General features: G+C 40.6%; 1 protein-coding gene across 1 annotated transcript in view; it reads left to right on the top strand.

Annotated features, from left to right (window-relative positions):
• Nucleotides 1-25,355, top strand: part of LOC148896220 (nuclear factor of activated T-cells, cytoplasmic 1-like) — a 72,483-nt gene that overhangs the window by 41,279 nt on the left and 5,849 nt on the right. The window contains exon 9 of the mRNA XM_088999272.1: nucleotides 5,501-6,157. Within this exon, the coding sequence (XP_088855398.1) occupies nucleotides 5,501-6,157 (657 nt within the window). The remainder of the gene's footprint in view (nucleotides 1-5,500; nucleotides 6,158-25,355) is intronic.

Genomic DNA, 25,355 nt, shown 5'->3' with positions numbered 1-25,355 from the left:
GGGCAGTTTTGAAGAGGCCTCTTTTTAGTTGCGTGGACGAACCCATGCTTCCAAGTTGGGTTTGTTGTGACTGCCAGAGACGGGGAGCAGAGTGGCTGAGTATTCTGTTCCCCCTGGTAGTGAGGTTGCCAGAGTGGATAGACAAGTGAATGAAGTTAAAGAATCTATTAGAATGAAGACATGAAGAAATCTGGTAGTTATGCAGGTCTACGTTTTTGGATAGCCTTGAATGCAAAAAGGATCACTTTGAAACATATGTGGAACTGAACTGGCAGCAGTGAAATTATTGGAGGATAGGAGTGATGTGTTGGATGGTGGGAGTTGAGGTTATGATCTGGCAGTGAAATTCTGGCCCAGGTGAATTTTTTTGGAGGGATATGTGAGGGAAGCCGGAAAGGAGGGTGTTGCAATAATCCAGACAGAATATGACACGACTGTGGACAATCAAAGTCAAAGTCAAAGTCAGCTTTATTGTCAAATATGCTAATATGCATGACATACAGCACATATGAAATTACTGTCCTCTCGGACCCAGCATGCAAGGCACTTATAATTACTGTAACAAACATAAACATGAAAACGCAAATTTGCCGAGGGGAGAGGGGAGCCGCTGCGTGTTCACGCGCCGCCATCTTGGGAAAAAAAATTGAAAAAATAACAAATATGACAACACAAAGACACAGAGTCATTCATTCTTCAGGACTTGCTGTACCCTCTTTGTGATGACATGAAGCAGTTCTAGTTGAAAGAGGAGAGGATCAAAGCATCCATGTCAGCAGTGGATCAGGGACGTCATGGTGGAATTTGTACGTCTACTACAAGCTAAATGTTGACATCTCCTGTCCCACATAAATCCGCTTCAATTCCAAGCCGCGACAGTTCCAAATACGCATCGGCGCTCTGCGCTGATGCTGCTTTCTTCTTATCGTGGGCTCCTCAAGCCATGCATCCATCCAACCGCAGACTGTCCAACAGCACTGACCTTTCCACTGAACAAAGCGGGGCTGTGAAGATGCTGCCCATTACAGGCGCAAAAAAGCACAATGGCCCCAGAGCTGTCCAGCGATAGTAGTCAAATGGCTCCGACATTCCTCCCATTCAAAAACAGTACTGGCATATTCATGCTGCCGAAAGGCGCAACCGCCTCTCTAAACGGATAGCCACAGGATGTCACCATTTTGTGCCTCTTTTTTTGGGTGAGAGATTTTGCCCCAATGTTGCCTCAAAATGGCACAAATAAATTTTTTCATCGATTGCAAACATGTATGATTTCCTCATCAGAACTATTTGAATCATATTCATAACTGGATGTGTAACAAGAAAGCATATTCTCCGAATCTGAAGCCATTGTTTTGATTCACGAGCAATGCAAGACGTCTTGGCGTGATGTCACGAACTGGGGGCGGAACTTTCTGGAAATGCCCAATTCGCAGCTCAATTTTTTGCACATTTTGGACACTTTTAAGTCATTTTTATAGGTGTTTTGCATTTGACTAAAAATATCATACTGTATGTTTTGGGTATTTTAGATGCTATAAAACGTTTTTCTGGTGTCAGTTAAAAAACAAAAGAGTGACGTCGGTTGTCCTTTAAGAGAAGATCACAAAGAGTATGTCAAGCTTGGTATGATTGATAAGGTCCTGGATCCGATGTTCCTTTATTGTCAGGGAGCGGATGTTGAGCAGAGCAAAGTCGAGTGAGGTGTTGTCAATGTTGGAAGATATGTCAGCCGTCTGTGCTAAACTGGCTAACATGTTGTGCTTGATAGGCCGGCTGGTTGAGTGAGGCTGAGTGATGATTGCAGGACCAGATGGACTGTAATGGCGCTGAACTGGAATTTTGAGGTGGAAAGCTGCCGGTGCAGGTCCAGGCAGGTAATTGCACAAACAGTGGAGATCAGCATCGAATACTCTACTGGGGTAAACCCACCACTACCACTTGCAGGTGAATAGAAAGTAGAAAACAGGCACAGTCGACCCAGGTGTATGTCATCGTATACCACATTATGGATGTGGTCTCAGCCATTGACGGCCAGTGAAACACCAGATGAAGAGTCGAACTGGGAGCGAAGGTGTAGATTTATAAACTGCAGCACAGTTTATGAAAGTCCTCAAAAAGCGGGCAATTCAATAGTCCGATTAGTTCAGAATGCCAGGTAAAACAGGAGCCAGGAAGGTTGAAACATTTAATGTGTAACATGTTTTCAATGGTTACCAGATTTTTTTTTTTCGATTTGCATCAGCCTCAACATTAGACAATGACAAAATCTAAATAAACCCATGTGCATATAATGATATCATGGTTTTGAAAAAAAAAAATACTATATATTTAAATATAAAATTAATTACTCTGATACTTTGGTTTATTTAAACATTAAATTGTCCATAGCTATGAATGTGAGTTTGAAGGATTATTTGTCCATTTGTTCACTGAGATTAGCTGGCCACCAATTCAGGTCATCTCCTGCCTCTCGACCAGTGACCGTAGATGAGTTCCAGCACGGCTGTGATTCTCGAGAGGATCAGTGGTTCAGAAAATGGATGAATGGATGCATGGATAATAATCTCAGTTGTGGCCCTCCTGTGCTGCATTTGTATATTCTCCCCATGGTTGGTGTTAGTTTCATCATTCTCCATCAAGGCAACATTTCTGATATAATGTTTGCATTGGATGTCATTAGATTGTCAATATGTCCCTAATAGTGTTGAGGTCAACTTTATATCGAAGGAACTGATCACATTGCATCTTCTGTTAGCCAAAGATGTTTTCTCTTTGAGCACTTCCCTTCATTCTTGCACGATTATTGACGTGACATGTGGTCCTCAAATAAGAAGGAGTTAGACCAACGACACTGAAGAACAGATGTCAAAAATGCCTGACAGCCACCAAAGCATGACCTTCTCACAACCCTTCTATTTTTTCACAGGCTGTTTGAAGATGCCTCTGTAATGTCAAACTATTCTTAAGACAAACTTGTGCCCAGTGTATTGGTTGGTGGTTAGAGCTTAAACAGAGAAACATGCTTTCTGATAAAAAAAAATTGCAGGCAAATATAGAGGCAGTCCAGAGTACTCTTCCACTCATGTAAAAATGTTTTAAATGGCAACAAAATGTTTGAAAAATGCTGTATTTCTCCCAAGTGCAATTGTGCACCTTCTGGATGAGCCAAAGGCTAACTTGGAGCCAGCCAGAAGGAACCTTGCCAATTCACCAATGACAAAACTCATTTAACTCTGCACTTCGTGCATCTGGATCATTTCAATGCGTTGTTTTCCACTGGTGGTGGCTGCTCTCAATTTTTTTCAGTTTAGTGAATTTTGCTGTCCTAAGGTTTAAACACAACATTTCAATTGGTTCCTTGGTTACTTTAATGGTAGCCTGTTGAATCATTTGCCTTTTCTTGTTGTGGCCCCCGGTGGACAACAGCCGCCTATAACTGTCAAAATATTTACTGGGCTGTCAGAGTCTTACACATATGTATGAATAATTGTATTTTAATATTTCAAGATTACATTCTATTCAAATTTACAACTACAGTTAAGCAATTCAACAGACACAAATACAAAATTATATTCAGATACTGTGCAGTTTGGATGTCACTGGGCTTTCTGCACATGCTGCCTATCCAATCTACCGGTACTTGCTAACACGCAAGGTGGTCGCAAATGTCTCTTGAAGGTAGATCATAGAAATTGCACAAGGTCTCAAGAAAGAATATGTGGTGTCAGGAGGCTAAATAATCAATCGAGAGTCTAGACAAACACTATATTTTCATATCTAGCTATTAACAACACAACGCTAATTCGTAAAACTCACTATTTCCACCAGAAAAACTAAGAAAAGAAATACGATTATCAGTTGTCTTTGGGGATCAGAGTAAAACCCAGATAAATTTGGACCTTTCCGAGGAATTTGTTTTCTGAACATTCATATGAAGTGAAAAGGAGATGTATGGATGTAATAAGTTTGGGATAGATATGTTAGGTTTATTTTAGATGTGACATGTGTGCCCTTCTAATCCATAACTGTTGCATTACTTCACTTCACAAAATGAAATCCATGATCCAATATCACCTTACCTTGTCAACCCAACTGCAGCAGGTGATTCCATAGACCTTTTGGCATTCAATGAACTGAGGCCGCACCACAAGGAAATTGACAGTGTGACAGTAGAGTGGACATTGTGAGGTTTATGTTATTCCCGAGACATGACAGAGGAGGCCCTAGAATCATGGGATTTGCCATACGATGCTCTCCAGACAACCTGTTCCCTAGGCTCCCAAAGCAGACAGGACTGACGTAAATGGTCTCCCTGCTTTGTTATCATCGCTCCATCGCTTGGGACCCCAGAGACAAACAGGCGTGACTGCCGTTTAAATTCTCCAACTAAAATAACAACACACTGAAAAATAATGTCTCGTCTGGCTGTTCATATATTGTAGCTTATTTCCCTTCCACATAAGTTTTATTTGTACACAAGCAAAACAATGTGACATTAACTTATACTCATTTAAATCATGCTTGCTTCATTCAATTAAATGTCAAAGATTTCTCTTTGGCATCTATCAATTCAAACAGTGTAAAGGAGACACAGTATCATCTGATAAGAACCTGAATGTGTACATTTGACTGTTCATTCTCCCATATTAATCATTGCAAGTGGTAGGCACATTGTTATGTATGCTAAGGATAATTATGGATTCCTTTTTTTTTATTAATCGACTTCTCCTCGGTCAGCTGTACTTTCCTCTCTTTTTTCCTTGCTCTCATTCGTCTCAAGCTCAACCTATATACTGAAGCTCTGCTTGTAACTGATAGAGATGGAAGAGGCCCAACACAGCAATAAAAAGAAAAATGTATCCTGTGTCATCTCTCCTGTGTCCTGACTAAAGAGTAGCATGTGATACCTGTCAGTCAGAAAGCATCAGGAAACACTGCAGACAGCCTGTGATGGAATGGAAGTTCCAGAGACAGGATGATCAAGTGGGGTCACTGCACTTTTGGCCAGAAGGTCCTGAAACCACAGGCACAACTCATTGGCCACTTAAGAAACTCAGACAGCCAAATCCAGTCGTCTCCTATATTTTGTCCTATCATTTGGTCCAAAGAGAAATCATTGATTCTAGACTGCAGAGAAAAGTAAAGGACCTGCGGCCTTAAAGTTGAGTTTTATTAGATATAAGAGCCTGAGAAGAGTCCAAAGAATATAGGTATTATTCATTATTCGAACCAGCTGTGGTTTTCCATTCTGATGACTCATCCATTTTTCTTTCCCCTCCTATTCTTTGCTTTTTTTCATGATAGAGTATCAAAGTTTTCTCACTGAAACAGTGAGCCATAATCATTGGTTGTTTGTTTTGATTATTAGCAGCGCAGCAGCCACAAGGGTGCATGTCCATTGATTTACTTATTCTCCCTCATGCAAGAATTGTGCCACGTGGACGTTTCTGCACATTTTTTACAAATATGTGTGTCTTTCTTTCTCCTCTACCCCCTTCAGTGCCGATGATAAAGACAGAACCCAATGATGAATATGATTGTTTGGGGAGTTCAGTCCTGCCAATGCGTTCAAAGCCCTATTTCAGTCATCCTAGACTTAATCCCATCATGCCATCCGCTGATCATGATGCTTGTCTGGCCAGTAACTATCCTCCCTGCCCTTCTCTCAATGCTGCCATACCATCATCATCCCCCAATTCCAGCCCTACCTTGCATGACCTGTCCCCTGTGGCCTTTAGCAAGTGCCTCCCAAATAGCCCCACCCATGCAGCACCCTCAGTTCCGATGGTGACAACCTTCCAGGAGAATGGCAGGCCAGTCCTGACCCATCCAGCATCCACTGACCATGGCTCTCCTCTGGGTATGCTCCAAACTCAAGGAAGTCCCAGTCACCTCAACAGCCCGGGTCACCATGGATTCCACCCTGTCTACGCCAATAGCAGCCCTTCCTCCTCCCCAGCCTCCCATGCATCTACTCCCAGTGGGTCTGCGGAGAGTCCCTTTATCCAAGCCTACAGCCCCAGCCAGGTTCAGGCAGCAGCCCCCCCGGCCCAGGCTGGAGGCAACTCACCCAGCCTGCTTCAAGAGGAATCAAGTCCACCTGCGATCACAGTTAAACAGGAACCTCAAGAACTGGACCAGATGTACCTAGATGATGGTGAGTTTCCACAATTTTAAAATACAATCAGAAACAACATTTGAGAGTGTTAATTTATATTCACTTTTGAATAACATAGTGTTGGGGTAATTCGCTATACGAACATACGCAACATTGCCTTGATGGGATTTTGAAACAATCTGTCAAAGCATCACACGGAATCTGGGGTCAGCTAGGTCCCAGCAGAACAAAAACAGTGGCACACGTGTGGCAGACCAAGCTGTTGACATATCGACTAATGATTGTCAAGGAAGCAAAACAATAGTAGGGGTTTCCTAATCCCCGCCTGGCTTTTTGGGAGGGATGCCGGGAGCTCTGAGTCAGAGGTTTTCTTTTCCCGTCTTTTCCCTCTGGAGTACACGCCGTGCAGCTGTCGTCATCAGGGGAGACTTAAGGGTCATGCCTCTACCCTGGCAATGAGATCAGACACACCCAAGGGAACACATGGCCGAGTTTATTGCCTCCCGTGTTCGTCCCACAGCTTGTCTCCCGGGTCACCAACCTGTTATCTATGTTAGCAGAGGCTCCATTTGTTATGATATGTATTCATAGCACATGTGGATTTTGCGAATTTGAAATTGGAACTAGCCCATCTTTCGTAACACAGGTGGAGACCCAGCGACCCCCAGTGAACTCGTGCCTCGTCACACTTCCTGTTAACGATAAGGGTGTGTGTGTTTCTTGCAGAGTGTGTGTGCATGCGTGTGTGCATGCATGCATATACGAGTGCTAACAATTCTCAAAGGCGAGAGGTAGACATGAGGGGAAGAGGGGTGTGGGGGAGTTGTTGTTGCTGAACTACAATTGCATTGTCAGCAAATCTAGCTGCTTTGGATGAGTCCCATTTGTCGTCATAAACAGGCAATGTAGACAAAGGAGGATGTTGTAATCAGCTTTTTAAAGTTATTACATGAGTCTTATTTTTGAATCGATATTGTTGCAGTTATGTGCAGCAAACTTGGGCTAAACTACCAGGCTAAACTACCAGGTAACCTAAATGAATGAATGCTTGAGCGGTTAATTGCCCTGTTGCATACATGTAATCTAGACAGAGATCATTTACATGATTTCCATTATACACACAAGCAATGTGAGGAACAAACAAAAATTTAACAATGTATTTTGTTAACTAATTTCCATGTACTGAAATCACTCAGCGAGACATCAGAGGTTGTCAGTGTTGCATATTTTTAGAATACATTTTTGTAACAATCAAATCAAATACCTGTTCAAATGTATTTTTCGTATTAATGTTGTTTTTAATACAGTAATTTTACTGCAAATGTAAGTAAATAAACAGCAGCTCAACAATATCACATAAGAGGGAGGTATATACCTCTTAGGTGCTGATTCAACACTTTTGAGGCTGCTTCTGTCTCAATTAGTACATTTCATTTATGCAGTTTATTCATACTATCATCGGAAATAAAAAAAAATATGAATACATGGTAGATTAAACCAACTCATGTTTTCCCAAAATTGATCACAAACATTTTCAAAAAAAATGTCAATTTTTAACACAAAAGATAATCAGTATGCTTTCTTGGAGGACTGCTGAAGTCAGAGAATAATTTCTATTAACTGGCTAACTTTTTTTCACGTTTTTCTTTCTCTCTATATATTTGCAGTGTCTGAAACTCATGACAAAAAGTTTGCAGACACCCGGGCAGATAACTCATTGTTGCTTGAAACTTACTTGAAACACAATAAGACGACTAATAGCAACAAAAAAACATTGATGTAAAGTATAAATGATTTTTTTTTAAATTAAGGAAGTACCTAGCCACGGATGCTCCCTTGCTTAATTTATGGTAAATATCCCTTGCTGAACATTTTGCTCCAGTTGTCGTTTGTCGCCATGGTGCATAATGCGATGGTTGCCTTGTTTGCTTAAAGCCACGTGGACTCCTCTTTCTAAGCGGCTTTCAAAACTCTCAAGTACACTTTTCAGTCCCGGTGTAGTCCAAAGCACGAAACAGGCTTCTGATTGGCTGCCGGTGCAGAGTATGCAAGTTATTGCAGAGTATGCAAATTATTACTCGCATAAGTAATTAACTCAAACAATAATTTGCATAATGTTAAGCAGATTCCTTACTCACAGCCCTCATAGCAACACCAGCTGAAAATGGCGCGTCACAGCAACATCCGTGACACTCTGACGAAGGCAGAAGTAGTCGCCGAAACATGTCAGGTATTTGAACACCGACAATACACTGTCTGTGAGTAAGGAATCTGCTTAACATTAGTTATCAAGTAGACAGGATGAATTTAGTACAACGAATAATTTGCATACTCTGCAATAACTTGCATACTCTGCACCGGCAGCCAATCAGAAGCCTGTTTCGTGCTTCGGACTAAACCTTGACTGAAAAGTGTACTTGAGAGTTTTGAAAGCCGCTAAGAAAGAGGAGTCCATGTGGCTTGTATCGCTTTGCTTGATTGAATTAAACAAGCATTTGATTTGAGAGAAATCACTTTATTTTCTTGAAGAACTTGTTGGCCACCTGGGCTGAGATGTTTTGAAAGTTGTACGCCCGATGTAAACGTTGTACGCCCTGGGCCACCGGGCAGACGCTATTTCAAACACTGATATTTGCATCCATGCCAAGTACTTAAAACCATGTCAAATGAATTTTGCTCTCACTGTCAACAATATGACCGACTGAAAGTCTAATTTAATTGTTAAATCTAATTACGTGAAACTGGAGCTTTATTTTTAATTTTTTATTGGTCTCCTTTTACACTGATGTCTCATAATTATGATGTTCCAAAAGTCCATTGAAATACCAGTTTCCCATCCCCACTACTGTATCTATTGTCACTTAGTGGGCTCAGCCTTTCTTCACCAAGTGGCCAAATGTAGTATAAGTGATTACAGTTGCATTAGAGACGCACAGGAATGTGTATTGATTGATCCAGGGTAGTGTAGAAGGTCCATGAAAAACCTCAGCATGCTACCGATTTGCATCACCTGTCATCTGCTCATGCATTCTGCGGTGAGCTCCTGGAGTCCTGGTAAGTATGCGGTGGTAACAGCATACTCCAAAGGCATTTGCCACTCCCAGTCCTCTCTCAAACTCTTCAAATGAGTCCTAAGTTAAAACAAATAAGATTGGAAGGTAGCTCACAGTGCCTCTTGCGTCCGCTGTGCATTTGTGAGCTGACCTCTCCATTACAGAGGAAGCGGATGACCTCACCAGAGCAGCAGTGATTTAGCGCAAGGGGTGTAGCATTGTGTTGCTCCTCAGCAATCGGGGGCTGGTGATTTGGAGTCCATGGGCGCACACTTGATCTTCCCCAAGAGTGCATCACCTCCCACGCGCCAATGCGAAGGCCTCCAGGTCTCATCAGGCAAAGGAAATGTGCCTCTCTGGCCAGGACTAGATTTTATACAGCCCTTGAGAAATCACTCAACTTATCAGTGAGCTACTGTACCACGAGGAGCACTGATATGATGGTGAGAGCCTGAGCTGAAAACCCCTTGACTGCAATACACACTCTTCAAAGTAGACTTTGTTTACCTGTTGTTCTGTCTGTGAGCACGGCTGAATGCAATATACCCCTTCTGCCGGTTTCCATATAACTGCGGCTTCCTGAAAAACCGTGGTGATACGTCTTGAATAGAGGCGTACGTAGCCCATTTGTTTCAAGACAATAATGGCAACCACCAAATTTTTGGGCAAAGTTGAAACGATTTTTTTAACCTGAAATCTAGAACAGACCCACTTCTGTTGAAAAACTAGCTTCATCCACGCCACCCCTTCCAACATGGCTTTGGAGCTCCAAATGCCGAGCACCAGCAGAGCATGATCTTCATTCAGTCATGCAGAGTGAATTTGTTAGTGCACTTTGTTTTATTCAGGATATGTTTGTCTATGTTATTTTTTTCGTAATAGTTGCACACATTGTAATCAATGCCCACACTGGCAGTTACTATATCACTCCCTACCCAAAAAGACTTCAGCAACGGACTATCTTGACCATTTTTAAAAACTTAAAATATCTTTTTTGTTTGTATGTTTTTTTTTTTTTTTTTTGTTTTGTTTTGTTAACCCATATTGGGCTTTTTTTAACCCTCAGTTTTAAGGACGTACACAAGCCCGGATAAATACAGAGGGTTGTGTCAGGAAGGGCCTCCGACGTAAAAGCTTGGCCAAAACAAACATGGGGATCAAACCTCTAAAGATGGAGGACACTGATTTGCTGTGGCGACCCCTTGAAGGGAAAAGCCGGAAGGAAAAGAAGAAGTTTTAAGGACGTACACAATTGACCATTAATTGGATATTTGCAAGAAATAATTCAATTTGGTGAGCACGTCCAACTCACAGTGCAGAGGTTGTGTGTTCAATTCTGGCCGACCCCGGTCTCCCTATCAGGCGTTTTCACATTCTTGTTCCTGCCTGCGTTTTCTCCGGGCACTACGGTTTCCTCCCAAATTCCAAAAACATGAACAGTAGGTTTACTGAACACTATAAATTATCCTTAGATGATATTGTGGGTCCAAATGTTTTTCTGTGTGGGTTTTCTCCGGGTACGGGTACGGTTTCCTCCCACATTCTAAAAGCATGCACGACAGAGAATGGTTGTTTGTCTCCGTGTCCCCTGCAATTGGCTGGAAACCAATTCAGGGTGTCCCCTGCCTCGTGCCCGAAGACGGCTGGCATAGGCTCCAGACCCCCGCGACCCTAATGAGGAATAAGCGGTACGGATAATGGATGGATGGATCGATGGAAGATGAATGAATGACTGTTGTGTGTTAAGCAAGAGAAGCATCCCAACTCGCACAGGTATGTGGCCCTCTTATTAGCTGCTGTCGTGATTTGTGATATCATGAAAAGCAGCTTAGTTGTGCTAATCAGAGGGTCAGATTTTTACCAGCTGCCTCTCAGGGACACAGAGGCTCCTTATTCTCTCAAAAAACACACACACGCATAGAAACACACACACACACACAAAACTCATTGCAGCTTCAGTCAATTTCTGACAGTTAACATATGCGCTCTGATTGCTTTGCATTTCAGGGTAGTTTTTCTTGTGATTGTTTCCTCTTCAATTCAGAGTTTCTGCATTTGAAATTCAACCAGGCATGTTTTCCCAACGTGAAAATCCAAATGTTGTCAAATCCCCTTGCTTTCGGGAACAAAAAGGGGCATTCTATTCTTGTAGAGGATCTCCATCTACCCCTGATGATTCTGAAAGCAACAGAGGCTTTCCTCATGGAAACTTTTACACATTCTGGAAAGTATCCCAGAACCCAGGACTCTCCAAAACCCTTAATGATGATTGAGAGTGTGTCCACACCACGCTGAAAACATGCTGAGTCGATAACATTGGAGTGTGCCGCAAGACTGGCTTTAGGATCAGAGGGGAGAACTGAAAAGGCAGACTTGGGGGAAGGGTGTACAGTATATTTAATTTAACGTTGAAAGTGTCTAACTGGCTCAAGCAGAGTTCCCTCAATAGAGTATGCTTTTTGTAATTCTTCTTGTATGACTCAACAGTAGAGTCAGCAAGATGTGGAGGTATTTATCGAGCAAGTAACCCCCCAACTTTTTAACCCCTCTTATGAAGGTAAAGACTAGATCAATGTTTGTGGGGAAAAAAAAATAAGTCTGTGGTTAAGTGCAATGCCAAAAACGCAGCCCTCGAGCCAAAGTGATATTGACAGGTACCAGAGAAACTGTGATGGCTTTTTCATTATTAATGGCCATAAACAGGAAGTAGGTATTTTACTATTGTTGTTATTGATGTCTTCTCATTAGAATATGTTTTTTTTTCTGGCAGACCTAAACATGGCAAGTCATAAGTCGAAGACTTGGGAGGAGCTTTTCAACATATTACTAGCCATGTAAGCCGCATAACATTGATCCATGCAGTCTGTATTTCCTCATATACAGAACAATTAAGAGTTCATAGGTTGAAGGCACCAATGAGGGCATTTCCAGTAAGAATGATAATCATAATGTTTGTGGGAAAAAAGTACAATATACTGTAGGTCAGGGCTGGCCACTTACTGTGTAGTGGTTGACCCAGCTGTGTCAAGTGCAGCCAGTGTGTGTTAAGTTCCCCCTTTGTGTGAATGTGTGAAGGTTTTGTATGCTTAAATTCAGTTACCGGTAAGCTTAAATAATTTCAGAGCAAGTTAACTTGTTTTTTTTTTTTTGTTTTGTTGTTTGTGTTTGATTTTTATAATGTCTGGTGTTTGTTTGTTTTGTGTCATATGTGGAGTATTTATCGAGTGCATTTATCAAATAAATAAATAAATAAATAAATAAATAAATAAATAAATCTCATTTTCCGTACCGCTTATTCCTCATTAGGGTCGCGGGGGTTGCTGGAGCCTATCTCAGCTGTCTTCGGGCACGAGGCGGGGGACACCCTGAATTGGTTGCCAGCCAATCATAGGGCACACAAAGACATACAACAGTCACTCTCACACTCACACCTAGGGACAATTTGGAGTGGTCAATCTGCCTGCCATGCATGTTTTTGGAATGGAGGAAACCGGAGGACCCGGAGAAAACCCACGCGGGTCCGGGGAGAACATGCAAACTTTGCACTGTGAAGCCATTGTGCTAACCACTCGACTACCGGGCCGCCCTAAATAAATAAATAAATAAATAAATACATAAATACATAAATACATGTAAAAACGTGTGTCTAAGTATTTTGCAATAAACTAAACTACAAATATTGAACCACATCACTGCCATACTGAAATAAATTAAACTGAATGAACAATGAAAGATGTTGTATGATATTAATTAATAAAGATGAAAACAGGATTTTTTGCTGTTATTAAATGTAGTTTTAGTTTGATTTATAAGCATACGTTGATGTTTGGAATAATTATCTGTTCACAAAAATATGTTTTAGTTTTCCATGGAAAAAAGGTATTTACTCAATTTTCTAATTGTTTGCACAAAATCAAATCATCTGGATCGAAAAACAATTTTTTAAAGTAGATTTATAGTTTCAAAAGTGTTTCTGCATCCACATGATTGTATTTTGCACAACCAGGAGACAAAATACAATTGACTAAATTCAACAAAAAAACATTTTTTCAGTATGGTTATTTCATTTTTTTTCAACTATCATAACTGTGAGAGTGTCTTTTTAAATTTCCCAGATGCATCCCTGCATAGTTTGTTGGGTTCAAATAAGTATCTATTAGCTATATACCGTAGCTATCTATCTGTTAACTATCTATTCGCTATGGCAATCGCTATCTATTCAAGGTATTATCTATTTGCTAGGTATTAGCTATCTATTCGCTAGCTATTAGCTAGCTATTAGCTCACTGTTCGCTAGCTCGCTAGCTTGCTATCTATTTGAGTTACTTCTGGGTTGAGTGAACGCTTGCGCATGATGCTGCCGCTGCTCACCCGCAGAAAAAAACTTATCCTGTGACTGTATAGTGACCTTGACAGTTTATAAATGAAATGCATTATTATTATTATTATTATTATTATTATTATTATTATTATTATTATTATTATTATATGGGTTGCCTTACTTAACTCTTTGTAGTTTTTCAGAAACTGTTGCAATGTAAGGTACTGCTTCTCCTCTCCTTTTAGTATCTATTATTATTATAGTGGAGAAAGATTTAGCTCAAAGTCTAGTCGACAATATAGTAGTTGAGTGCAATCTTATTTCTAAAAGGAAAATGAAAAAAATATGTGCTGGAGAGTTGAGCCCCAATGTCACGCCAGTTCAGTGGAAGGCCTTTGGATTACCCTCTGTCTTTCCTGACATCATTTATCACCATTGGCAGACCATGAGAGCCTTTAGATTCTTGGTAGCAATCTGCTTGCTTTTTTTTTGTAAGACATATTTGACACTATTGTAAGGATTGTGCGCACGCTGAACAAATAACTCGGTCTAAGTGGTTGCATATGAATACAACAATTGGGTCATAATACATGTTTTTTTTTAGTATCTGGAACATAGTCCATACCAGCTGCATTAAGATGATTGTGAAAAAGCAATCCATTCATTACCCAATTGCGCTGGCTCACTGTTGCCTGTGTGTGCACCACAGTGCTGGCTGAAGAGCCACAGGATCTGATCTGGTTTCAATTGCTCTCTCATAATATCCATCGTCACTGACAAAGAATGCATCTGCAAAGCAAAAAAAAAAAAAAAACAGTAAAGACGACACCTAAATTATCCAAATAAATAGATTTTCCCATTCGTCTGGGATGTGACACTCATAAATTGTAGATGTGATCCTTAGGTTCAGATTTTCAATTACTAGTGTTTGCTCTGTAAACACATCATCAATTTGTCAGATTTGCTACTGGAGGAATGTCTAACTTATTTTCTATAATTCACCCAAGCTGTGTCAAAAAGGAACAACACACCTATGACACACCTAGAGTTTGAAACAGTGCTCCAAAAGTATAATTGGACTTGACTCAAGAACGCTGTTGATTCAAGCTGCAGCAAATATTCAAAGCTCTGTTTCTTAAGTTAATCATGCATAACGTATATCGTTCACTGTTTCCTGACACAGCCGTCTAGAGGGTCGGTTTACATGGCTCAGATTCCGAGGTTTCAAGAACACAAGTTGAAAAGCCGCAGAGACGCACGGATCGTAACGGGTCAGGACTCAGACAGGGTCTGCGGCTTGGCTGGGATCTGTTTCTGTGTACACAGTATCTGTGATCATGCAGCTACCACCTCGGAGTATGACAAATGTCAGTGTGGTTGATTGCAATGACAGGATCATTACGTAGTGCATCTATTTTCCTGAGAAAGCTGTCAGTCGCTTATCTGTGCCCAGTTATGAATGTGCCTGCATTTTTTTGTGTGTGTGGTAGGTCCACAGCTACCCTTCCAGAGTATTGAATGAAGGACAGAGACTAAGCTGCTTTGTTTGTTATTAAAAATACATTATGCTACTCCTTTTTTACGACCATTCCCCGTTGTAGAGTTTGCTGAAAACGCCACAAATGCTGCACAGTCACCGAAACCATACATTAGCTTTTATTGGAGGATATCTCCAGTTGGCAAATACTGCACATTTTCCCTTTTGTGGGACGATTAAAGGCTTTCTGATTCTGATTCTGTTTGGAATGGAAAAATCGGAGTAATTTTAAGCACATTTGGGTTTTATCCACAGATTCTAAAGAAAGTTGCCACTCTCTTGGAGCAATGCAAGGAGGCCAAAGTTGTCAAGTGCAAACTGTCCACTTGTAAATTAATTTATTTAATGTATGAACACATTCATTTTACCAGAGAAGAAACACAAGAAAATTGAGTGCAGAATGCATAGGCTGTGTTCCATCCACATTTCATCGTAATGCTTAGGATTGTTTTTATCATGGTAGTAAATTCAAGCATCAGTAAAGAGAAACAGCCTCTCCTTTCTTGACCACTTATCGACAGCTCCCTTTTGTTTGCAATGTGTTCGCTCAGTGAAAAAGCATCCCCCTGCATGTGCGGATGTTTAGAGAAAGTTCCCATTCGGCTGTGGGATATCGCGACAGCCCTGCGCGTTTGCAACACTTGAATTAGAATGAGTCAGTAGCACCCCGAAAAAAGTCAGCGGAAATCGGGAGGAGCTATTCATAACACTAAATGGTATCTAAAATAATTGATTGATTTATTGATCTTAAATACTTTGTGGTAGTGCAAAAAGAAATTTATGAGTGTGGTTTCAACGTTACAGTCCATGAAGGACATGTACACAAAGTGCATCTGTCAAAATATTGAAGCTTTTGGATCATTCAGTGGTTATTTAAACTTGCCAACAATTGTTTCAAATGTTTAAAAAGAGTTGTTGAATGTGCAAATACAGTGTGTTGATGGGCCTAAATTAGAGATAGCAATCTGGAAAAGTTGGGGTTCAAGGAATTTCATGATCGACTCGCATCCAGTAATATTCAAACATCTTGAGAAGAAGCAGGTCAGCCATATGAAGATGTGAGACATACACAAAGACAAGTGGTCAAAGAGGAAGAGGGGAAAAAGTGAGATGGAAGAAAGTCGGTTGAGATGTTGGTGATTTTTCCCTGGCAGCTTCTCTGATTGCCTGAAACACACACACACACACACACACACACACACACACACACACACATCCCTACACACACACGCGCGCACACAGACACACTCACTCCCTACACACACACGCGCGCACACAGACACACTCACTCACATAGCCTCAATGTGGGCCCTTTATGCCTGATGAAATCTAAGAGCGATGAACAGCCTCTAAATTCAAGATCACAACTCGTTTCTTTGCAGCATAGGGACCTATAAAGCAGTGGGTGAAAATATTTACTTTTGAGAGGGGAATAATGACAACCACTGAAATGCAATTGTCTGACTTTTGGCATGTGGCCCACTGCAGGTATCAATCTCAACAGGTCCCTGTCCTCTCCTGAATGTATTTGACCAATCTTGGCCTCTTTTGAAGAAATAGGGCAGTAATTTCATGCCCATGAACTTCCTTTTTCAATTCTAAACTCGAAATTCACATATTGAATGCACAACACTGAAGGATAGAAATTTATTTTATCCATCCAATGTCTACTGTACAGTTTATGTTGTTCAGGGCCATATGTAACATTTGAAGCAAAATAAGACCGCAGCCTGATTTGGTTGCCTGTCAATCGCAGAGTACATTTGGAGACAAACAAGAATTCCTTCCCTCATTCCCAAATTACTGAATATGGATTAAACTGACAGTGAAGCACGAAAAAAGGTCTTTAGGCTCCAACAAACAAACATTCGGACGCTCAATATCATCAAAGTATAATGTATAGTGTTTAGTTAACCTAATGTCCTTGTTTTTGGAGAAAACCCATGCATGCTCAGAGCGAACATGCATAATCCACTCCGGCCCGCCGAATTTGTCCAAATTGTAGTAAAAACAGCGTCTGAAAGTCATGACAAAAAGTTAGCCTACGACAGAATAATGGAGCAGGCAGCTTTATGGCCGGGCAGGCAACTTTTCAGAGTTGTCTGCACAGCCATAAAGCTGCCTGACCCAATTTTTACAACTTGAAACACAATCCGACGAGTAATCGCAATAAAAAACATTTTTGCAAAGTATAAAGTTTTTTTTTTTATTAAGGCTGTAACTACCACAAATGCTGCCTTGGTCAATTTACAGTAAATACCTGCAGCTGAAAAATTTGCTCCAGTTGTCATTGGTCGTCATGGTACACAATGCAATATTTGCGTTGTGTTGTCTGGTGCCAGCCACAAAGCGCCTTTCATAACTCTCAAGTACACTTTACAGTCACGGTATAATGTAAGTTTACATTTTGTAGTGTCACAAATTTTGTTAGCTTCTTTTGAATCTTTCTTGAGGGCTGAGGTTCTGTGCATCTATTTTGGAAAATAATATGCAAACGCACAACCTTATAATGCTTGGGAAAGTCCGAAGCACGAAGCAGGCTACTGATTGGCTGCCGTGCCAAGTATGCAAATTTCAACTGCAGGTAGCCTATGTCTGTGTGCTTGGCAACGATACACGTGTACTGTCTGCGCGTGAAGGCAAGGGCGTCCGTGGTGAGTTTGTAGAGTGCGCGGTCAGGACAATCCATCCATGATTTTGCAGTTTAACACAAATAGATATTATTGAGCTTGAGTATTTCGTTGTGTAATATGTCTTGAATGTTGAAAGTGATTAAATTTTTCAATAAATGTTGATTTCTTTAACTTTGCACCTTCGATTGAAACTTATTAAAAACAAACGCAATCTTGATAAATCACAGTGCGTTATTTTAATCTATTTCCATTTCCTTCTCCTAGTATCTGTGAAATAGTATGTAAATGACATATCTTGCATATTCCTTCAGCATACCTGTCAACCTCTACGGCATAATCGTACACCATATTTTTCTCAAACATGTTTATTAATGTAGTTTAACATGTTATATTGTACATGTTTCGTTATATCATTCTGTACATATTCTTAATAAATGATGAATTTACACGTGTTGCTTAATTACTACAGTGTTCTCTATTATATGCTTTTGTATAATCGATATGTTTTCCAGACTTCTACGTTTTGGGCGGGGCTCTTTGTATCAAAATGTTTCTTTAAATCATAGTAACTGGAGGCAGCTACTTTCACGTATTTTTTGCAAGCAACACAATATGAATATTCCACACCTCTCTTCGAAGCTTGTATTAATCCCTCGTATCGTCCTGACTTTTGCTTTGTTCACATGTGATCAGAATGATGCAATCAATCAAACCACTCGCTTCTTTTGCAAAAAAAAAGAAACAATACCGAGATAGAGGCTACCGCGGTGAACTCGTTTGACTTGATTGATTTGCCGTTTCGTGATAGTTGGTGCCTACCGGATGGTACCCATAATGAACAAATTTGCGTTTTCCCGTACAGATTTTGTTGTACGTTATACACGTACAATGCATAATAAACGTAATTTGTACGACAAAAACGTACAGGTTGACAGGTATGCTTGAGACAAATGTATTAACTGATAAGGGCTATTTTTTCACATTTGGGAGACAGTTAATAAATTGGGTTGTAGTGTTCTTACTGTGCTATGAGGGTTGCACACTCTTCATTTAATGCTTTCGTATATCCGAGCCAAACACTCCCTCCAAATGCTCCTGGCCTGGCCCCTCTGTGAAATTTTAGAACCCATTGTGGCCCGCGAGTCAAAAAGTTTGCCCACCCCTGACCCAGAACCATTCTCAGTCTCTCGTCATAATTTGACAATTTTCAGAAAATCGAGTCTTTGGAAACCAGTTGGTTTTGTGTTTGGGAGATTGCAGACATTGCATGGACTTTACTTTTATACAGTATAAGATTTATACTGCTCACTCCGTGGTAGAACTTGCCGTCAAACAAACACAGAGAGACGGAAGTTGCAATGCAGAGATGGCTGTATTTATGGCACTCCTTCCTTCTTCTCATTAAACTCAGCTCAAGATGCTTAATTTTTCTTCAACATCCCCTATAAACGCATGTAATCTGGATTACTCTCTCCCTTACACGTGTACTCTCATGGGTGGGGTGTTCGACATTTCATTAGTCATTAGTGGTGAAACAATGGCTACATCTTTTGGTAGCATGAAGCAAAAAAAAAAAGATCTTATTGTCTGGAAATGGTGGTAGGTGTCGCAATGACCTCACCTTTCATGTTGATGCAAAATGTTTACAATATAGCCTACAGATGCATACCCTTTTGTGATGATTCAGTGTAGAGCTATGTCTTTATGGTGATATTGTTTTAAAGGAATTGACTAGACGGGTTCAATAAAAACAAAAATGTCTTGAAAATGTTCAGAATGTGGCCCAAGGAATCGCCTCACTCTGGTTCTTTCAGGTGGTAGGGTAGCTTTCAAGTTCAGTGCGCAGAGCATTAATCAGAACATCGAGCCCCATCCCAATAGCTGTTTAAAAACTGAAGCTTTGTTAGATTTTGTTATATAGTGACAATGAGTGGGGAGGTAAATGTTCGAGTTGAGCCAACATTTTTTGTATCCACTTTGAAAGGTGATATTCAAATCAAAGTGACCAAAACCCAGTCAATGCACGTAGGAACAAAATGCACTTTTTACAAAGTTGCTTTTGTCCCCCAAAAATTATCCAAAGTCCACAGTTTTACACACAGACACAAAGATATTACAGTAGGGAGCATGTCAAAGCCTTCTGTCTATGATGGATAGTAACCAATAAAGCGTGCACCGAAGTTAACCTTGTTGGACAGGCACAACACCGTTGCTGTACAATAAAAAAAATCAAAATCCCACTTCACAACTAATATGTGACAGGTGATTTAAAAAAGATCAGGCAAATGCAAAAATGCATCTACAAATCAGCTTTTTCGTCACACGGCCAAGTTCTGACTCAGATGAGGTGAACTGGCTGAAGTCTGATTGTTTCAGTATGCTCATATTTTGCGCCAGCTTCCACAGCAGCAAAAGTTTTTTTTTTTTAATTCAGAATCAAAAGAGATTTCATAGGTCAGTTGAGTGATTTTATCATAAACCTGTTCATAATGAGGGCTAGAAATAACGTGTAATCCATCTCCTTTCATTCCTCAATTCTGCAGGCATGTGCTTCCCTCTGTAATAATAATACATTTTATTTCAAGCGCCTTTCAAAGCTCTCAAGGACACTAACAGTAACAGACAAGCATAAATACAATAAGAAATAAAATACAATTACAGTAAAGTCTCGTTATATCGATATCGGATATAACGATACTATTTCTATGCACGCACGGAGAAACTTACATGCAAACAGGGTCGGATATATCGATAGTCCCGGTTATATCGATATTTTTTCGGACTCCCTTGAATATCGATATAACGAGACTTTACTGTATAAATAGAATACAATAACTAAAATGCAATTATAAATAGAAACAAGAGATAGAGCTACACGGAAAATGCAATTTTAAATAGGTGGGTTTTGAGATGGGATTTGAATATGGGAAGAGAATTGATGTTACGAATGTTGGGAGGAAGTGAGTTCCAGAGTTTGGGGGCAGAGCCGCTGAAAGCTCTGCCCCCCCCAGGGGGAGGCACACAGAGGTGGAGGGAGGAAGAGGATCTGAGTGAATGAGAGCGAATAGAATTTTTAAGAAGGTCAGATAGGTATGGGGGGGAAGGTTATGGATAGCTTTAAATGTATAAAGAAGAATTGTAAAGTTGATTCTATATTTCACCGGGAGCCAGTGGAGCTCCTGGAGGACGGGCGAGATGTGGTGAAAAGATGAGGTTCTGGTGATAATCCGGGCTGAAGAATTCAGGACTAGTTGAAGTTTGTGGAGAAGTTTCTGAGGGACACCTAGGAGAAGTGAATTGCAATAGTCAATCCGGGAGGTGAACAAGGATAGCAGTGACATTACGTAAGTGGAACACTGGATATACAAAGGAAAAAAGTTAACAGTTGGCGTACATGAATATCCACTTCTGAACAAAAAAAATTAAAACAAAATATCAAGCATGAAAAGTGTGTCATCCAGATGTGTGACTGGATCTGTTTCTAAAATGCAAATTGGAATATTCATATACTAGAGTTGACCCCTTCAATTCTACACTTCATTCATTTTACAATACTAGAAAAAACATAGCACAACAATTTATGACGTCAAAGTTATTTTAATGTTACCAGGTTGAACTCACGAGTTTTGTAGAAAATGTGTTTAAGGTGATGGCACATACCACAGTACCTTTGGAAAACATATTGAGAAAATGGCAATGATCATTGGAAAGCCTGAAACTGATTTCATGGTCAGCACGGAAAGCAGCAGCCACCACATCAATAGTTCTTCCTTATCCTCCCTGGGGACCGCCCTCTCACGGGCACACCCGCAGCCTCCTGGGTTTAGGAGGAAATGAAAAGATGAGATGGTGGAGGAAGAGAGGGAAGTGATGCTATGAGGCACAGAGGGAGGTGAGATAGGCAGAGGCTCATCAGTTGAGAGCTTGATCAAGGACAAAGGTTACACTCCACCGCAGCTAAAACAAGCATACCAGAGGTCGAAATTTCAATGAAGGTCTCTAGATAATCTAATTTGTCATACTGCGAAGCTTGGATCACATTTTTATTTTGTTGTTATTTTGAAGTGAACACCTATGCACATTTCCCAAGGTCAAATTTGAACAGGGTTGCTCTCACCCTGAACTTGTCGCCAATCATTTACAGTGCGCATTTGGATAAACAAGCACTCAAACTCACGTTCACATTTTTTGCCCATTGAGGAACCCTCCACAAGGAAATCTTTGACTATTTTCAATAGCGTCTTTGTTTTTTTTTGTGTAATCGTTTTTTTTTTTTTTTTTTTTTCAAACACATGGTAAATTGGCGTTGAAATCAGATGGATGGATGTTCCACAACTTGCCGGGATCTAGATTTAAGTTCAAAATCAGAAGTTGTAGCACATTGTCACATTTCTTTTGGTTGACTTCCTATTCTAGCATCATGCCGCCATTTCCGTTTCGGAATGTACTACAGCCTTTCAGTGTCTTCTTGCTGACATCCACATTTCATTAAAAATACAGGAAAAGCTCTAAAAGTAACAAAGATCAAGTTTGACTCTGTTTCCTTGTGGACAAATTAACAGTTAAGTGTAAGTTAACCGACCGTGCATGTTTTTGAAATATGGATATAAACCAGAATACCCAGAGAAAACCAGCAAAAAATGCTTGCCACATACTGTACTGTTATCCTCTCCTTGTTTTCTCATTATTATTTACTTTCTATTTTTATTGTCATTCGCCATTTTAGGCTTTTTATCATGATAAAGCAACATTCATGGAATACTTTTTGGAATACACTTAGGATATGTCTGCTTGATATATCTCAGATCTTTTTTACCTTATTTACCATCTTCTGCCACTTGACCTCATTGTTTTCTTTGTTTGTCATGCTGCTATCGATGTACAATAAGTGACGTTTGCAGAGGCTCTCCGCCTAGCAATTTAACATGTGCGTGTTTGTGTGTGCGTGTGCGTGTGTGTGTGTGTGCACGTGTGTGTGTGCATGTACGTTTTTGTGTGCGTGTGTGTTTGTCTGTGTTTTTGTGTGTGTGTTTGTGTGTGTGTTTGTGTGTGCGTGTGTGTGTGTGTGTGTGTGTGTGTGTGTGTGCGTGCGTGCCTGTGCGCGTGTGTGTGTGGGTGGGTTGGTGGGTGCGTGCGTGCGTGTGTGTGTGTGTGTGTGTGTGTGTGTGTGTGTGTGTGTGTGTGCGTGTGTGTGTGTGTGTGTGTGTGTGTGGTAGGCAGCAAATTGTCCATTAAGTGTTTCTGCTGAGGCCAAGAGAAGATTTGATATAGTGGGCAAACAAAAGTAATATGTAGCAGGAAATTCAATTGTCTCTCTGCAGCAAGTTGGACCTTTAGTTTGGCTTTTCCGCCGAATCAATTCCACATGAAGTTCAAATGAGGTTTAACTTAGTCATACCAGTCGATTCTTGTCATTAGTGTTTACATTGTACTACTCAGCTTATATGACATTGGCACAGTTCCTCAAATGCAGCCAAAGCTGGATGCCACAATAGAAGGAAGCTACCTCATGTTTCTCACAAGGCTGTGGTGCTCAGTCAGACACAAGTATTGAGAAAGCATAGGAAACATTACCCTTCACTCTCTAGCATGAAGGTCCGTGACCCCTAACAGCTGACACTTTATTCATAGAGTGAAAGTGATTTAAGTTCAGGAAGTTGCCATACTCTTCTTTGGGGTCCTGGGACTAAATGTGAGAACAGTAATCTCTGGAAGGAAACCTCTGTTTCAGCCTTTTGGTCAGAGGTGCCGCTTTCTAAAGTATTCTCAGAAGGAGTGTCATTGTCCGCCACCTCATTGCCAGTTGCAACCAATTTACCTGGAAATCAGGTTGCACCTACGTGTTGAACTCTAAGAGTGGCTCTGGGGCCTCTAGATTACAGGAAAGCCACTCTATTTCTGAAGAGGCCCCAATGTTATTGAACTCGAGTGAACACCACTTCTCCCTAACAGTCTTCACAAAGTTGTTGGAACTGGTCAGCTTCGAGCATAATGCTCGAGGTTGGACTACTTTTGTTCTGATGGATTAAATCAGTCATCATTTGAATTTGAAATCAATTTGCCCAAATCCAGTTTTTCCAGATCTCTGGATTGGGTCCATTTTATATTAGCTTTGCGCCAGAGTAAAATAATCACATTGTTATCATTCCGAAAGAATCAAGGACTCACTAATATGTCCATTAGATTTGATTCTATGTCAAATAATTGTGCACAGCCCTTCTCAGGTTTGAGTGATTCTGTTTGATCACTGCTGATAGATATTATGGATACCAATGTAGCACATATGTCATTAACCATATGGCATGTGTTAAACTCACAGCTAATGTGTCTGGGTGCAATGAAAATGATGACACATTGGATAAATCATCAGTGATTGGATCTGCCTGGACACCTTATTCACATTTTACTGGTATGTATGTTTCTCTGTGCAGAGGGGAAAATAATAATAAAGTGTCGTAATGAGCATGAACGGTTGTCAAGTGGTGGTGTTTGGTCATTGTTATAGCTGAGTGGTTCTTAACCTTGTTGGAGGTACCGAACCCCACCAGTTTCATATGTGCATTCACTGAGTCTTGAGTGAAAAATAACGTGTTTTTTTTTTTCAAATTCACGACATAGATATGTTTTTATTGCTACACAAAATGAGCCAGGCATGAACACAACTCATTGTTATAGCTCAGTGGTTCTTAACCTTGTTGGATGTACCGAACCCCACCAGTTTCATATGTGCATTCACCAAGTCTTGAGTGAAAATTATATATATATTTTTTAAATTCACGGCATAGATATGTTTTTATTGCTACACAAACTGAGCCAAGCATGAACATCACCTTGTTTTAAGAACAAAACCAACACAATGCATAAACTCACAACAAATGACATACAAATCAGTGTGACTTCTGCTGTTGCCTTTGAGAGACCAGTTCAGATATGTGTGGCTTCACCTTGGCAAGTGCCACTCTCATGTCATTTTCACAGCAAAGTCTGTTCCTTTTCTTCGATTTTATGTTCAGCATCGCCGAAAAGGATTGCTCACAGAGAAATGTTGGAACAAATTGTATCAAAAAACAACCAGGGCTTTCTAGGCAACAACTGAATACTTGTTCATTTGTTGACACCAAAACATTGAGAGCGTTGTTGTCTTGAAGAGTTGCTGTTGAACCTGGCTATGCTGAATTTCAATGATTTTTCTTCACATCTGCTTCCTTCGTTATTGTTGTAAGAGGCTTACAAAATAACAACTCTTCTTTTATCATGTTGTCTTTCATGAAGCGCACAAAAACAGCAAACTGGCTTAGATCAGCAACGTCTGTGGTTTCGTCGAGATGAAGACTGAATTTTGCCGGGCTTAAAATCAGTTCTGCGACTACTTGAGCCAAGATGTCTTTACTCATGTCTTCAATTCTGTCACTGACGGTGTCATTTGAAAGGGGAATTTGGGATCATTTACCTTCGGCCGCTGTTACGAGTATCAGATTCACCATCTTTATCGCGGCTGGTTTCACTAGTGTTTCACCAATGGTGTGTGGATTGCCCTGCTTTGGGATCAGGTAAGCAACTTTGTACGATGCTGTCAGGAAGGTTTTGCTAACAGGTACAAATCCAATAACAGGCAGAGTGGCCCTTTCATCGAATCTAGCGTCTTCACCTTGAATTCAGCAAGTGTTGTGTTCTTGAAATCCCCGTCTCCATG

This window comes from Hippocampus bargibanti, linkage group LG06 (assembly GCF_051943395.1).
Source record: "Hippocampus bargibanti isolate YZ-2025 linkage group LG06, ASM5194339v1, whole genome shotgun sequence".
Lineage (NCBI taxonomy): Eukaryota > Metazoa > Chordata > Actinopteri > Syngnathiformes > Syngnathidae > Hippocampus > Hippocampus bargibanti.
The sequence above is the reverse complement of the archived record's forward strand: the minus strand, read 5'-3'. Positions and strand labels throughout refer to the sequence as shown.